The 16164-nt window shown below is 50.0% G+C and overlaps 1 protein-coding gene across 3 annotated transcripts; it reads left to right on the forward strand.

Moving 5' to 3' along the window:
- Positions 1 to 254: 254 nt before the first annotated feature.
- On the forward strand, positions 255 to 14673 carry PLAUR (plasminogen activator, urokinase receptor). Of its 3 annotated transcripts, none has more exons than XM_082677748.1 (7): positions 255 to 378; positions 1979 to 2089; positions 3364 to 3504; positions 10073 to 10225; positions 10801 to 10935; positions 13144 to 13290; positions 14189 to 14673. In XM_082677748.1, exons 1-7 carry the CDS (start codon positions 327 to 329, stop codon positions 14440 to 14442), a joined length of 993 nt encoding a protein of 330 aa, XP_082533874.1. In that variant the 5' UTR covers positions 255 to 326; the 3' UTR covers positions 14443 to 14673. The 3 variants fall into 3 exon arrangements, with proteins under 3 accessions (XP_082533874.1, XP_082533875.1, XP_082533876.1); XM_082677749.1 differs by having other exon boundaries at positions 10133 to 10225; XM_082677750.1 differs by lacking the exon at positions 1979 to 2089 and having other exon boundaries at positions 302 to 378.
- The last annotated feature ends 1491 nt before the right edge of the window (positions 14674 to 16164 follow it).

Here is a 16164-nt window from a genome sequence, read left to right on the forward strand (position 1 = left end):
TTAATCCGAGGGGTGAGGGCCCTTGCCCAAGGTCCCATGGCAGGAAGAGAGAGAAATGGAATTTGCACCCAGGCAGTCTGGGGAGAGCTGTGACCACGGCCGGCCAGCGTGAGTCAGAGCAGAGCCAGCCCCCCTACCCCTCGCTGGCGCGTCCTGGTAAAGGAAGTTTTTGAGGAAGGTGGGTGGGGGTGGATGACCCACGCATCTGGAGCTGACTCGCTCTTTCGCAAACCTCTGGGAGGAGCCCCCAGGGCCACATAACTGTCTCCTCCCGGAGGCCAGACTGAGAGGTGCAGGGAGACCGCGGAGAGGAGCCGCCGCCGGACATGGGCCGCCCGCTGCCTGTGTTGCTATTGTTGGCTCAGACCTGCATTCCAGGTAGGGGCTGGGTGCCCGAATCTCTGCGCTGGGGACCGGGTCAGACCGGAGGGAAGGGAGGCGGGAGAGGAAGGGAAGAGAGCTCAGAGTCTGATGACTTGGAGGAGGGCTCAGTCCCCAGCCCCTCCACCCACATTCAAATAATAATTCTCCTGCTGTCTGCAGCCTCACACGGCACGGTACCAGGCACACAGTAGACGCTCAGGAAATATTCGTAGAGCGAAGGCGCTTAACAACAGCCGCCATGTAGTGAGTACGCTCTTTAGTCCAGGCACTCTTCTAAGCTCCTTCCTTGCAACTGCCAACTGGGCGGGCGGAACTATTTTAACCTCGTTTACAGAGAAACTGAGGCACAGAGAGGTTAAGTAACTGGTCCAAGGTCACACAGCAAGTCCTTGTAAGTGGGATTCTGACCCGCAGGGGGCTCCTACAGCCCTCTCCCCTCTATCAGATCACCCCCTCCCCCCCTACACACACACACACACACACACGCACACACAGACACATTTGCAAGACAGGGAGGACACCGTCTCATTTAACAAAAGGTCTAAAGAAAGTCAGGCTCAGCGTCGCGGAGCCGGGGGCCGGGGACCCAAGGCTCGTCCTTCGAGGTGCCTTCCCTTTCACTATCCTCTAGCCGACGAGACCTCTCACCTCCTTTCTCTGGAAAATCTAAAAAGGGTTGGAAAATGAAAGGAAGTTGAGAAGGAACTGCTGTCAGGGCGCGGCAGGGCCGGGTTGGGGGTAGGGGTTGGGAGATGGTTCGGTAATGAATAACCGGGAAAGCTTTCCGGACCGCGGGAGGCCTAGAATGAGTAACGACTTGGAAGGGGACTCCGAATTTGGAGCGGGGAAGGGACCGCAAGGGAGACGTGATGGGCAGGGATAGGCCTTGGGGCGGAGCTAGTGGGCGGGGCCAGAACTTCGGGGAGGGGAAGTGGGAGGGGCTAACAGTTCCGGAGCAGCTAGTGGGAGCGGGGAGAACTTCTGGGGAGGCCACGGTAGTAGTGGGATTAGAATCTCCGCACGGCTGATACGCGGAGTTAGAAGTTCGGTGTGGACTGTTGGGTGGAGAGAGAGAACGCTGGGGAGAGGCTACGGAGGGGAGGAGAGCCAGTGGGCATTAGTGGAGGGCACCGGGAACGGGGGTAGAACATAAAGACTAGCTGGAGTTGGTGAGGCTAGAACACCCCTAGGAGAGCTCGCGAGGCGGAGTAGGCCGAGGCGGGCGGGGTGGAGGAAAGGACCTAATTGGGAGCCGGGCTAGAACGTCCACACCCGCGGAGAGGAGGGGGGTTGGAGTTTCAGGATGGGCCCGGCGCTCAGACAGAGTGAAAGGGAAAGCGAGCGAGGGCTGGACTTGGGAAGGACCTGTGGACGGAGAAAGAACTTTAGGGTAGAGGGTGGAGATAGAACGTTGGCCTAAGGATGGTATAGCGGTTTGGAAACCAGCCTTGGAACCCAGGGGCGGGCAAAAGTGGAGTCCGAACCTGAGTGCACCTGGCCTGGAGAATTGGTCCAGGTGTTGGGGCTTAACGGGGCGAGAGCGGGATCCTGGCGCAGAGCGATAACACCTCTCCTCTCCCCCCTCTGCCCCCAGTCTCCTGGGGCCTGCGGTGCATGCTGTGTAAGACTACCGGGAGTTGCAGGGTGGAAGAGTGTGCCCCCGGCCAGGACCTCTGCAGGACCACGGTCCTGCGCATATGGGAAGGTGAGCTGGAGCAGGGAACGGGAGTGACAAAGAAACCTTATTTCACGAGCCATCGGGGAAATACGCATGAAAAAGACACGGAGACCGGTTACAAGCCCCCAGATGGACAAGCATTTAAAACTCTGACAGGGACTTCCCTGGAAGTCCAGTAGTTAAGACTCTGTGCTCCCAGTGCAGCGGGCACGGGTTCGATCCCTGGTTGGGGAACTAAGATCCGGCCTACCACTTGGTGCAGCAAAAAAAGAAAAGAAAAATCTGACGATACTGAGGTCGATGAGGCTGTGGAGATGCGGGCTTTGCTGTTAGGGGGTAAATTGGTGCATCCACCAAACAGAGCCACGTGGCAATAGGCAATATCTGGTTAAAGATGAACATACCCTACAACAAGCAGTTGGACTTTAGGAATGTAGAGACCCCAGAGAACCTTGGCCACACTTGCCCAGAGACACCTGTCAAAGAATGTTCTTAGACTGAACGTTTGTGATATGGAAAACTGGAAAGACTGAAGTCAGTTGTCAGCAGAGGAAAAACGTTACAGTATAATCACGCATTATACCCCACAGCAGCTTAAATGAAGGAGCTAGGGCTGCAGGTATTAACCTGGATACGTGTCAAAAATGTAAGGTTGAAAGAAAAACAAAAAAGCACGTTGCAGAGTTTGACACCTTTTAATAGAAATAGTATCTAACAATCAAAATAAATAAACGATATACAAATAAACAATAATAAATATTCTGCATACAGAGGTGTTAGAATTACCTACACCTGTGGTTGCCTCTGGACAGAGCGTAAGGGAAGTGGGATTTGAGGGAGGGAGGTAACCAGGAGGCTTTAACTGTCTTTTAAACTTGGTTTCTTTTTTTAAAAAGATCTGAAACAAATATAGCAAAATGCTAATATTTTATAAAGTTTGGTGATGAAAGCACAGTATTTATTACATCATTCTCTTATATTTTTGGTAAGCTCGAAGCATTTTCCTTTAAAGGTTCCTATCAGAGGCATCTCCCTGCTAAGATCACCAAGCTAGGAGGGAGCGGGTAGAAGGATCCAGAAGGTCCCAGGGATGGTGTTATCACTAAAAGAAAGTAGGCTTCCAGTGTAGGGGGTTGGGGGGAGGGTGCATAGCTCTAGAACAGAGAGAGTTGGACTCAAGCAAGAGGAGAGGCCTGGCAGGGATCAGCCCTGGGAGCGAGTGACCTTGTAACCAGGAGTGTCAGAGGCTGGTTGGGCCCAGGGGAGCCTCTGCGGTGACAATGAGACATTCCTTATTGAAGGTGATGAGCTGGAGGTGGTGGAGAGAGGCTGTACCCACCCAGAAAAGACCAACAGGACCATGAGCTATCGGACTGGCACGCAGATCATCACCCTGACAGAGGCCGTGTGTGGGTCAGACTTGTGCAACAAGCCCAGTCCTGGTGAGTAGGGCAGCCCTCACCATCCCCAACCCCAAACCATCCCCAGCTCAACCTCCATCATCATCCTGGTCCTATCCCTCATCCTAGGCCACCCCAACCCCAGCTCCATGCCTTACCCCGGCCCAAACCTTTCCTTATCCTAAACACATCTCCAGCCTGGCTCCAACCCCAACTCAACCTCACCTCCAATCCCGTCCCCAACTTCCTTTTATCCTCAACACGCTCCAACTCAAACCCATCCTCCTTCCAAAGACATCTCTCATCCTATCACCTAATCAACCCCACCTCATCTCAACTGTCCCCAATCCCACTGCCATCTACAAACGCATCCCATCCCTAATCCTATCCCATCTCATATGTGTTTGTGGGGGTGTGTGTATGTGTGTGTGTGTGGTTGTTATTTATAAGATGCAACACCTGCCTTTAAGAAGCCACACACACACACACCCACTTGAGAGGTACGTGAGGTATCTCACTGATGTTTTCGCCATGTAACTTTTTTCATGGGACAGGAGATGATTCAAGCAATAGATGCTCAGCAAGGGATACAAAGACCAGAGATACCAAAGACTCAGAGTTCTTAAAGGAAGTCAGAATAGGAGGGAATCAGACAGGCTGCCGTGGGCTTGGAAATTTCCCTAGAATCGATGATTCTTAAGTTGGGCAACAAATAAGAATGTGAAGAAACTTGCATAAGGCTTTTTGTTGAGTTTCATGCCTTTAGGCTCTGGTCAGCATAAGAAAAAGACTTAGAAAGGCTCAAATTCCCCAAGTTCTCACAGCAGAGGAAGGTTGGGGAGCGAATGGACCCATGGTGCACAGTCAGACAGATTCCTCTTTCTGGCCCTGGTGAGGAAGGAAATGGGTTCAGGCCAGTCTAGTCACAATGATGTCAGGAAGCAGAGCACCTGCCTCTGCACTGGGTTTTTTCCCTTGTTCTTCATCCATCCCGATTACACTAGATTTTCATTTATCCTGACCTTGAACTTTCATCTGTTGGTGGGGACTGAATCAGAGATTTATTTTCAAGGAAATGACAAGAGAGGATGCTGGCTTCCTCTCTCTGTTAGATGGCTTCCTCTCTCTGTTAGATGTGCTGAAGGAAAGCACTTGTAATTGAGTCTAAATAATACTCGTAATCAGAGATAATAGTCAAAATATTTAACCATATTGGTCAGTGCCGCAGAATAATATTGACCAGTCAGAACTGGAGGCCACTTGCTGGGCCTGGTGTCACCCCTTTAGTGGATCTTGAGGACATGAGAGTTCTAAAGCCAGGTTTGCAGGGAGTTCCCTGGTGGCCGAGTGGTTAGGATTCTGGGCTTTTACTGCCGTGACCCAGGTTCAATCCCTGGTCGGGGAACTGAGATCCCACAAGCTGTGCAGCGTGGCCAAAAAAATAAAGTACAGAGAGGGTTGGGAGCGGTCAGGGGTCCTCTTGGGCAGCAGCTGTCAATTCAGTAATTTAATAACTAATATATCTATATCAGCTTCCCCCCTTTTATCTTTTTGGCCGTGCCACGCAGCATGTAGGATCTTAGTTCCCTGACCAGGGATCGAACCCATGCCACCTGCATTGGAAGTGCTCAATCTTAACCACTAGACCGCCAGGGAAGTCCCTATCAGCCCCATATCTAACACCATTTTACCCTGTTTGTGATGACTAGAATAGTTGGTTAAACCACATCCTGTTCTTCTGTGATACTGGGGACACAGGAGTGACCAAGATAGCCTTGGGCCCTGCCCCTATGGGGCTCATAGTCTAGCGTGTATGTGTATGTGGGCGGGGCTGGGGGGAGGCGGACGGACCCATCACCTGACGGTGACTGCCCTGATTAGTCGCAGCTGGGATGCGGAAGCACATGCAAGGGAGTCAGGACCATGATAGGGGAAACAGAGACCAGAGAGGTCAGAGCTGTAATAGGGAAGCACAGTCCAGAATTGTCAGGGCTGAGACAGGGGAAACAGAGGCCAGAGTGATCAGGGCTGAGATAACTAAGAATCAAGAGATACTTGACTCAGGTCAGGGAAGGTTTCCTATACAGGAAGCAACAGCTAAGCTGGATCTTGAGGGATGAAAAGGAGTCAGACTGTTAAAAAGACAGTAGAAAGGCTTTTCCAGACAGAGGGAGCAACAGATATAAAGGCCCAGAGGAGGGTGAGAGTAGCATGGCTGGAGGAAGGGCGAGATGGGGCAAGAGGAACTGCTGAAATTGGCAAGGTCACATTATACAGGGCCTTCTAGGCTATGGTGGGGCATATAGACTTCATCTGGGAAACACTGGGAGGTCATGAAAGCGTTTCAAGTACAGAGCATCACTATCAGATTTTTTTTTTTTTTTCCTGTACGCGGGCCTCTCACTGTTGTGGCCTCTCCCATTGTGGAGCACAGGCTCCAGACGCGCAGGCTCAGCGGCCATGGCTGACGGGCCCAGCCGCTCCGTGGCATGTGGGATCTTCCAGGACCAGGGCACGAACCCATGTCCCCTGCATCGGCAGGCGGACTCTCAACCACTGCGCCACCAGGGAAGCCCTCAGATTTGTGTTTTTTGACATGTTATTCTGACCTCAGAGTGGAAGAGAGATAGGAGGGAAGGAAGGATGGAGGGAAGGTAGATGAGGTGAGACCAACTTGGAGGTGCGTGAGGTTGTCCAGATAAAGAAGAGAGTGTAGGGATTTCCCTGGCGGTCCAGTGGTTAGACTCCGTGCTTCCACTGCAGGGGACGCGGGTTCATTCCCTGGTGGGGGAACTAAGATCCCACATGCCGCGTGGTGCAGCCGAAAAAAAAAAAAAAAAAAAGAAGAAGAAGAAGAGAGTGTCTGCTGTGCAAATGGAGAGAAGTGGTTGGAGTTACGAGCTATTTAGCAGGTAGATGAGCAGAGTGTGATAATGGATTAGATGTAGGGGTGGTTATGCAGTTCTGGTCATGTGGAGTCACCTGTATCAGACCAACCCCCCTGCCAATGACAGTTATAAAAGCTGGACAAATTATAAACAATGATTAAAGTCACTCAAGAGCAAGCAAATGAAGAGAGGAAGTTGAGGTGCTCCAATCTTCGAAATAAGGGGAGCACAGAAGTCGAATTCCACAGACAAGCTGGCTTTTTCCTTGAATGCACTTGCCAATTCACTGCTCTGGAAGGGAACTAGAACGCAAATAGAAAAGAGATCGTCGCTAGACTGACAAGGCAGAGGTTGGAGTCTGGGGTTGCCAGAGTGTCTGGAAAATGAGAAGTAAAATCCTGGAATGCATGGAACTACAGAAAAGGGAGTCCCCAAATCTGCAAATTTCCTTCAAGTCATTGGCAAGCCGTGCATGCATAGGGTGAGACTCCAAGGAACTCTACAGAAAATAGTATCTGGGAAGCTACAGCACTGAGCAGGAATTCCAGCAGGCATATGACGCTGGGGGACCGAAGTTGCCACGCTGGAAAGAGAGGTCTCAGGCTTTCCCCTGGGACCACATCCTAGGAGTAAGGGCAAAACTGAAATAGACCAGCCCTAAAAATGCATACGTCGGATCTTAGACAGAAAGAAAACCTAATCCTCTCTGGCAGAATATAACATCATTTAGAGCTTTTACAAATAGCCGTCTGTGTCTGGCATCTAGTCAAAACGTACAAGGTACCCTGAAGAGAACAGAAAGGACCAACTGACCGGAAACCAAGAGAAAAATCCCACAATAGAAACAGACTTGTCATGAATCATATTTTTTTTTTTTTTTTTTTTGCGGTACGCGAGCCTCTCACTGTTGTGGCCTCTCCCGTTGCGGAGCACAGGCTCCGGACGCACAGGCTCAGCGGCTATGGCTCACGGGCCCAACCGCTCCGTGGCATGTGGGATCTTCCTGGACTGGGGCACGAACCCGTGTCCCCTGCATCGGCAGGCGGACCCTCAACCACTGCGCCACCAGGGAAGCCCATGAATCAGATATTGGAGTTACTAGACAGGGGAACTTTAAAAGAGCTATGATCAATATATTCAAGAAAATAGAGGAAAGGTTACTTTTTAGCAGAAATCTGGAAACCAATTTTTAAATGATTCCAACAGAAATAAAGAACAGGCACTAAATAAAACCAAAAAAAGAACAGGAACTAAAATTAAGAACTCAATAGATGTACTTACTGGATATCAGAAACAGTAGAGCAAAAGGATTACAGAACCAGAAGACAGGGCAGTGGAAGTATCAGATGGGTGCCTAGATATGGAGGATCAAGGAGTCTGCCAGGATTCTACCCTAGGGGACCAGATGGGGCCATCTCAGAGATGTGGAATTCAGGAGAAGGAGCAGTTTGGAGAAGATGGAGAGTCTTGTTGGGGGCAGGTAGAGATTCAGGTGTTTGAAGGGCCTCCAGGAGGCCCTTGGGTATACAGCTATGGAGCTGGGAGAGAAGTCTTACCTGGAGAGAGATTTCTGAGTTCCCAGCAGATAGGTGGAGATAAAACTCTGTCAATGGATAACATCCCATGGGAGAGAGTGTGTACCATGAGAAATGAAAAAAGGGCCTAAGACAGAGCCTGAGGATCACCCACATTTAGAAGAGTGACATAAGAAGAAGAGCTCACAGAGGAGACCCACGCGTGGTATGAGCTATTTTGACAGTGATGGCAGCTCGTGTTTTCATTTTCATGGTGGTTCATATTAGAAGATGTGGGCTGTCAGCCTTCTAGTTATTTTTCTTTTGGGAGAGGGTGGGAAAGATCTGGCTTTGGAGGTAGGTGATTCGCCTAATTACAGCTGCTGGCCTGCCCGTGGAGAGCCTTGGCTCAGAGAGCCCTCTCATTTCTCTAAGACTTGGCCCAAACTCAAACTCGGGTATCTGGGGTCACGAAGGGAAGGGCATGCCAGGCTTGGGAATGGTGTGAGCCAAGGCCTAGGCAGAGGGATGACTCTGGTGTTTCCAGGGAAAAGTAACTCATCCACTTGGCCTGGACTGGAAGGTCCGTGTGAGAGGCCAGTTTATCACAGATCGATCAGATGAGGCTTTGACCTCTGACATGATTGGGTAGTGTATTAAATATCTATCGCCGCATTAAAGATTGCCCCAAAGCTTAAAACAAAAGTAAGCATGTATTCTTTCACAAAGTTTTTGAAGGTCATGATTCTGGGAGTGGCTTAGCTAGGCGGTTCTGCGTCTTTCATCATGTCGTAGTCAAGATGACAGTGGACTGCAGTCATCAGAAGGCGCCCAAGGTAGCTTCATTCACACGGATGACCAGCTCCCATGGCTTTGGCAAAAGTCTCAGCTCCTCACCATGTAGACCTCGCGGTGGGGCTGCTTGAGTGTCCTTACAACATGGCAGCTGGCTTCCCCCAGAGCAAGTGGTCCAAGAGAGAGCCGGGAAGAGATCTCAATGTCTTGTGTGATCTAACACAGAAGTCACACACCATCATTTCCACAGTATCCTACTGGTTCCACAGGTCAGCTCTATTCTTTATGGGAAGGGACTACACAAGGGACAAATACCAGGAAGCAGGGATCACTGGGGGCCATCTTGGAAGCTGGCTACCACAGGGAACAATAGAAGGGTTTTAAGTAATTGTTCATTCATTCATTCATTTAACAAATATTTATTGAATATCTTCTCGGGCCCCAGCCTTGTGCTGGGTTGTGTTGGGACATAATAATGACCAAGATAACCCTGGCCCTACCCTCCTGGGACTGAATCCATAGAAGGAAACAAACAAGCAAACAAACAAAAAGAGTGAAAAAAAGAAAAAACAGGGAATTCCCTGGCAGTCCAGTGGTTAGGACTCCATGCTTCCCTGCAGGGGGCACGGATTCCATCCCTGGTGGGGGTACTAAGATCTCAGAAGCCATGTGGCATGACCAAAAGCAAACAAACAGTGAGGGAAACAGACTTGTCACCAGACGGGGATGACCCAGAGTGGGCAGGGCTGGGATTAGGGAGCCCCGAGAGGCACCTAATCCAGCCTGGGAGGTCAAGGAAGGCTTCTCGGAGGAGGCAAAATTGGAGAAGATGGCCTCTGAAGAATGAGTAGGAGATAGGGAAAATAGGGAGCAGGGATAGGGTTCTAGGCAAAGACCACAGCAGATGCAAAGGCTGGGCAGGAGTCAGCATGTATACTCAGGGACTGAGGAAAACCGGTGTAGAGTCTGAGTGGCTGGTGGAGGGAGATGAGGCAGGAAAGGTGACCAGGACCCAGTCTTTGATGGAACTTGAAAGCCACGCTGAGTTTCTTGGATTTTATTCTGAAGGCACTGGGGACCCATGGAAGAGTGTTGAGCAGAGGAGAGGCAGGGTCAGATTTGCGTATTAGGAACATACTTCTAGGGCTATGTGGGATGCACTGGGGTGGGAAGGGCAAGAATGGAAACCAGGAGGCCAGAGAGGAAGCTGGTATTGAAGGAGGTCTGACCTGGTCATGGAGCTGGAAAGGAGGGGATGGATTCTAGAAAGATTCAGGCGGTGGGATGGACAGCACTTGATGATTGGCTGAAGGGTGGGATAAGGAAGAATTGATGCTGAAGTGAGTCCTCAAGGAAGCTGGGTCTCCAGGACTCTCCCCATGGAGTCTCACCCTCCTAATCCTCCCTAAACAGGCCAGGTTTCTAACTTTCCCCGAAGCCGTTACCTCGAATGTGCTTCCTGTGCCTCGTCAGATCTGAGCTGTGAGATGGGCCGGGACAAGACCCTGCAATGCCGCAACCCTGGAGAACAGTGCCTGGATGTGGTAACCCACCAGAGCCTGGAAGGTGAGCCCCAACCTGCCAGCAACTCCCCCTCCCTGCTTTGCTCCTCCCCAAGGCTGCACTTAACAACAACCCCCAAATAACCAGGATTTAAGCAAGGTAGAAAGTTAGTACTCACACAGAAAGTCCAGTGATGGGAAGTCCAGGGCCACTAGGACAGTTCCACAGTCACCAGGAACCCAAATGTCTTCTCATTTCTTACATATTGCTTCCATTCTCAAGATTGCCTCATAGTCCAGGATGGCTGCCTGAGCTCCAGACCTCATGTCCAAGTTCCAGGAAGAAGGAGGGGAGAAAAGAAGGGGCAAAAGGGGGGCACCCCTCCTTCTGTAAATGTTCTCCTTTCTAGAAGTCCCATAAAATCTTTCTACTTAGATCACGTTGACCAGAACTTAGCCACTTGACTCTACCTATGGAGGCTGGAAATTGTGTCTTTTGGCTAGATATATGGTTGCTTCCAATAAAATGAGGGTCCTATAATGAAGGATGAAGCAGAGGATGGACAGAGGACTGCTACCATGGGCAAATCCAATCTCAGCCCCTCATCAACAATCTGACCTCCTCCTCTGCCCCCACAGAGAGTCCAAGGGATGAGCGCCACTCCCGAGGCTGTGGCAACCTTCCTGGCTGCCCAGGCCCCACTGGCTTCCACAACAACCACACCTTCCACTTCCTGCGGTGCTGCAACACCACCAAATGCAATGGGGGCCCAGGTAAGGGGCAGGGGACCTGACGTGAGGACTGGGATTGGGGTGGGGAGGTGCACTCAGGCTGACTGCTGCTTGCTTGAAGGGAAACCCTCCTCTCTGTTTCCTTCTCTGAAAAGTGGACCTATCAAGCCCTTTCTCAAAGAAGGATTTTGTGGGAATTCAATGAAACTAGCAAAGCTTCACCAAGACCTGTGCTTTATGCTTCTATATCCTCTTGAATCCTTCCACTGCTCGCCATCCTGGTGCAAGCCACCATGGCTGCGCACCTAGATTCTTGCAATGACCTTGCTTGTCCTCCTGCTACCCTACAGCCAATGTTCAACACAGCAGCAAGAGTGATTTTTTTTTTTAATAGATCTTCATTGGAGTATAATTGCTTCACAATACCGTGTTAGTTTCTGTTGCACAACAAGGCGAATCAGCCATATGCATACACATGTCCCCATATCCCCTCCCTCTTGAGCCTCCCTCCCATCCTCCCTATCCCACCCCTCTAGGTCATCGCAAAGCACCGAGCCAATCTCCCTCTGCTGTGCTGCTGCTTCCCACCAGCCAACTATTTTACATTCGGTAGTGTATATACGTCGATGCTACTCTCACTTCGCCCCAGCTTCGCCCTCCCACCCCATGGCATCAAGTCCATTCTCTATGTCTACCTCTTTATTCCTGCCCTGCCACTAGGTTCATCAGTACCATTATTTTTTAATTCCATATAGATGCGTTAGCATATGGTATTTGTTTTTCTCTTTCTGACTTACTTCACTCTGTATGACAGACTCTAGGTCCATCTACCTCACTACAAATAACTCAGTTTCGTTTCTTTTTATGGCTGAGTAATATTCCATTGTATACATGTGCCACATCTTCTTTATCCATTCATCTGTCAATGGACATTTAGGTTGGTTCCATGACCTGGCTATTGTAAATAGTGCTGCAGTGAACATTGTGGTGCATGTCTCTTTTTTAATTATGGTTCTCTCAGGGTATATGCCCAGTAGTGGGATTGCTGGGTCATATGGTAGTTCTATTTTTAGTTTAAGGAACCTGCATACTGTTTTCCATAGTGGCTGTATCAATTTACATTCCCACCAACAGCTTACTGTAAATCAAATCATGTCACTCTTCCTCAACCACTTCAACGCCTTCCCCTTGCTTTTAGAATGCAATGCAAAGACTCTACTATGCCCTCTCTAATCCAGCATGTGTCTGTCTCATGGCCTTTGCACATGCAGTACCCTCCACCAGGAACACCTCTCCCCCAGGAGTTCACCTGGCTGGCTACTTCTGATTCGTTAGGTCTCAGCTTTAAAACATTGTCCTCAGGGAAAATTTCCCTAACTCTGCCCTTCAATATAATCTAGATCCTTTGTGTTATTCTGTCTCTATAAATCACTACTGTCCAACAGGACTTTCCATGGTGATGGAAATGTTCTGTATCTGTGCTGTCGGATATGGTAGCCTCTACTATATATGGCTTTTGAGCACTTGATACTTGGAAAATGTCTCCTTTTTATTTTTTAAAAATATGTCCACATGTCGTGAGTTTTCAAGTTTTCTTTTAAAATGAACTAATACATTTTTTTTTTTTTTTTTTTTGCGGTACGCGGGCCTCTCACTGTTGTGGCCTCTCCCGTTGTGGAGCACAGGCTCCGGATGCGCAGGTTCAGTGGCCATGGCTCACGGGCCCAGCTGCTCCGCGGCATGTGGGATCTTCCCGGACCGGGGCACGAACCCGTGTCCCCTGCATCGGCAGGCGGACTCTCAACCGCTGCGCCACCAGGGAAGCCCACCAATACATTTTTAAAAGTCTCTTGGTTTTCATTTCCAATGCAGTAAATATCCATAGATATGACTAGCATAAGCAATAATTTTTTATTATTTAATATTAATTTCAATGTCAATGTAAACAACCACATGTGGCTAGTGGCTACCATATGGGACAGTGTAGCTCTAAATCGTAAGTTCTCTGAGGGCAAGGACTGTTTCGTCTTACCCTGTGTCTAGGCAGGTGGGGGCTCGTGGGGAGCTGAGGGTTGGAATTTCTCTCGCAGACCCTAGAGAACCCCCCCAAAAGAGGATGCTGTTCCAATTCCTGACCACAAGAGGGCTCCACGACATCTAGGGCTGAGAGTTGGGAGTCCTGGGGATGTAATGCTGTGAACCGCTCATGCTAATTTCTTTGGTGTCTGTGTCACTTGGTCTTCTTCCAAGTCCTGGAGCTTCAAAACCTGCCACTGAACGGCTTCCAGTGTTACAGCTGTGAGGGGAACAGCACCCATGGATGTTCCTCTAAAGAGACTTCCCTCACTGACTGCCGAGGCCCCATGAATCAATGTCTGGAAGCCACTGGCACTAATGGTGAGCCATTAGGAGGCTGGGAGAGGATACTTATGGGGGGGATGGGGGGTTCTGCAAGAAGTAACTTCCCATGAAGCTGGACTTAATTGAGGTGGATCATCCTGTTGGAGAAGGTGGGACTTCCTTCAGGAGAGTGCAGAGTGCAGTAAGAAATTAGGACTTGTTCATTAGGAAATGTATACTTGGGCCACAGAAATGTGGATTTCTTTGGGGGTGGGACTTCCGTGGGTGGGTGGGACTTCCGGTGGACCTCCCAGGATCCTATCCTGTGAAGTTCTGGGCAGGTTCCTTTATTCCAGAGGTTCTCAAACTTTGGGCTCTCAAAATTCCTTCTCGCTCTGAAAAATTATTGCTTACATCAGTCATATCTATAGTATTTGTTCATTTTAAAAGAACAATTGAAAACGCACGACATGTGGACATATTTTTATGAAAGAAAAAAAGGAGATGTTGTCCAAAATGAAAAAATTGAACGAGAAGACTGGCATTGTTCTACCATTTTGCAATCTTTTTAATATCTGGCTTAATAGAAGACAGCTGGACCCTCATATCTGCTTCTGCGTTCAGTCTGTTGCAAGATCACATGTCCTAGGGTTTCTAGGAAACCCCTTGTGAGAGCACAACATATTTGTGAGAGCATGAAAAGGCAAGTGAGGTTTTAGCATTATTACAAAAATAAGCTTGACTTCACAGATCCCCTGGAAGGGTCTGAGGGAAGGAGCCCCAGGGGTCCCAGGACCACACTTAGACCTGCTGCTTTCTCTGGGGGTACCCACCACGAGGTAGTATTCTACCTGGGCAATTCTCACTGGGTACCAGTATTCTCACTGGTACCCAGTGAGAATTCCAGTCCCAGGCCCGAGAGCTGGGAGTCTCACATGGTCTTCTCTCTCCTCAGGACTGGGGAACCCAAGCTACACCATAAGAGGCTGTGCCACCCCCTCCTGGTGCCAACGCCTCCCTGTGGCTGAAGCTTTCAGCCTCACCCATCTCAACGTCTCTTGCTGTACTGGAAATGGCTGTAACCATCCAGACCTGGTTACCCAGCCCCACACGGGGGGTGCCCCCCTGCCTGGCCCTGCCCACCTCAGCCTCTTTGTCACCCTGCTTATAACTGCCAGACTGTGGGGAGGTACTTTCCTCTGCACCTGAACCCCAAAATCCCACTGCCCTGGCTGGATTCAGGAGACCCCTTTGCCCTTCCCTTAGCTCCCAGACCTACTGACTTGCTGTGTGACCTCAGACCAGTGTGCTCCCCTCTCTGGGCCTTAGTTTTCCCAGCTGCCGAAACACCTATCTCAGAGAACTGTGAGAATCAGAGGAGAAAAACTAGAGGAAGGCTACGGGCCAGCAGGCGAGAGCTCTTGTGATATTAATATTGTTGCCGCTGTTATTATTAATTAATATTTGTTTTATTTAATATTTTGTACTTAAATAAAGATTTTTGTATCAGTGAACAAAGCCAGATCTGCCCTTCTCCAGAGAGGACGATTGGGGGACACGTTTCCTCAGGCTCCTGGAATTAGGGGTCATATTGTAGGGCCCAAGCACTCGAGGTCCCAGCCTTGGGAGCTGTCCCATGCAGGCTTCCACCCTAAGCCACTTCCACATCTATTTCTGGGCTCCAAATGCAACCTTCCAACTCACTCACCCAAGCACTAACCTTCCAGTCTCTTCTCCCACATCCAAAGGTCCAGACTACTTTGTTGGTCTAAGGAGACATGTCTGCATTTCCTAGGGGGCTCTGAGATAGGAGATGACTAGGAGATGACCCCTGGATGCCCTGCAGTGAGGAGTAGAGACTGGACCTCATTCCCCTGCTGCCCTGGGGGCAGGAGATAAAGGCTGGGCTATATTTCCTAGGATACCCACAGACAAACTGAGAAAAAGACAGAACTACCATTTCAGTGGGACTGAGTACCATGGCAGAATTCATGTTTTCCATGGTTCGCTGAGGCAAGCCCACAGACACAAAATTACGTTCCCCTGGGGCCCTATGGCTGATGAAGAAAAAGGGCATTTTCTGTGGTATTTGGGGGCAGGTGAAGGACAGGGTTTCTTTTCTTTTCTTTTCTTTTTTTTTTTTTTGCGGTACGCGGGCCTCTCACTCTTGTGGCCTCTCCCGTTGCGGAGCACAGGCTCCGGACGCGCAGGCTCAGTGGCCATGGCTCACGGGCCCAGCCGCTCCACGGCATGTGGGATCTTCCCGGACCGGGTCACGAACCCGTGTCCCCTGCATCTGCAGGCGGACTCTCAACCACTGCGCCACCAGGGAAGCCCATCTTTTTAAAATATAGTAGTGTGTGTATGTCAATCCCAAACTCCCAGTTTTCCCTCCCCCCCTGAGGGACAGGATTTCTTTTTAGGATCTCCTCAAATCACATATCAGCAACTGTCTCTGTGGTTGCCTAAAGGGATGGGGTCAACGTCACCACCCCTTGAGCATGACTGGCTCCGTGACCGCTTTGGCCAAGAGAATGTGGTGGAAGTGACGCCATGCCATGCTCTGGGCCGGGGGTTTCAGAAACCGTCCAACCCTGGGGAAGCTCGTTGCTGGGTCAGAGTCCTCCTGCACTGAGACTGCCATGCTCTGAGGACACCCAAGCTACTCGTGCTTGGATGCCACTTGAAGACAGAGCCCCAGATGTTGCAGCCATCTCAGCCCACACACCAGCCAAGTGAGTGAAGGAGCTACCCTGGACACGGCAACTCCAGCAGATGTAATGTGCAGGAGACCTGAGAAACCCAGCTGTTTTCATTTCCTAGGGCTGCCATGATAAATTACTACAAAGTTACAAAGGCAGTGGCTTCAAACAACAGAAACTTATTATTCTCTCGACTTCTGGATACTAGAAACAAAAAAATCAAGGTGTT

This window comes from Grampus griseus, assembly GCF_964374135.1.
Source record: "Grampus griseus genome assembly, chromosome: 19".
In the NCBI taxonomy this organism is placed as follows: Eukaryota; Metazoa; Chordata; class Mammalia; order Artiodactyla; family Delphinidae; genus Grampus; species Grampus griseus.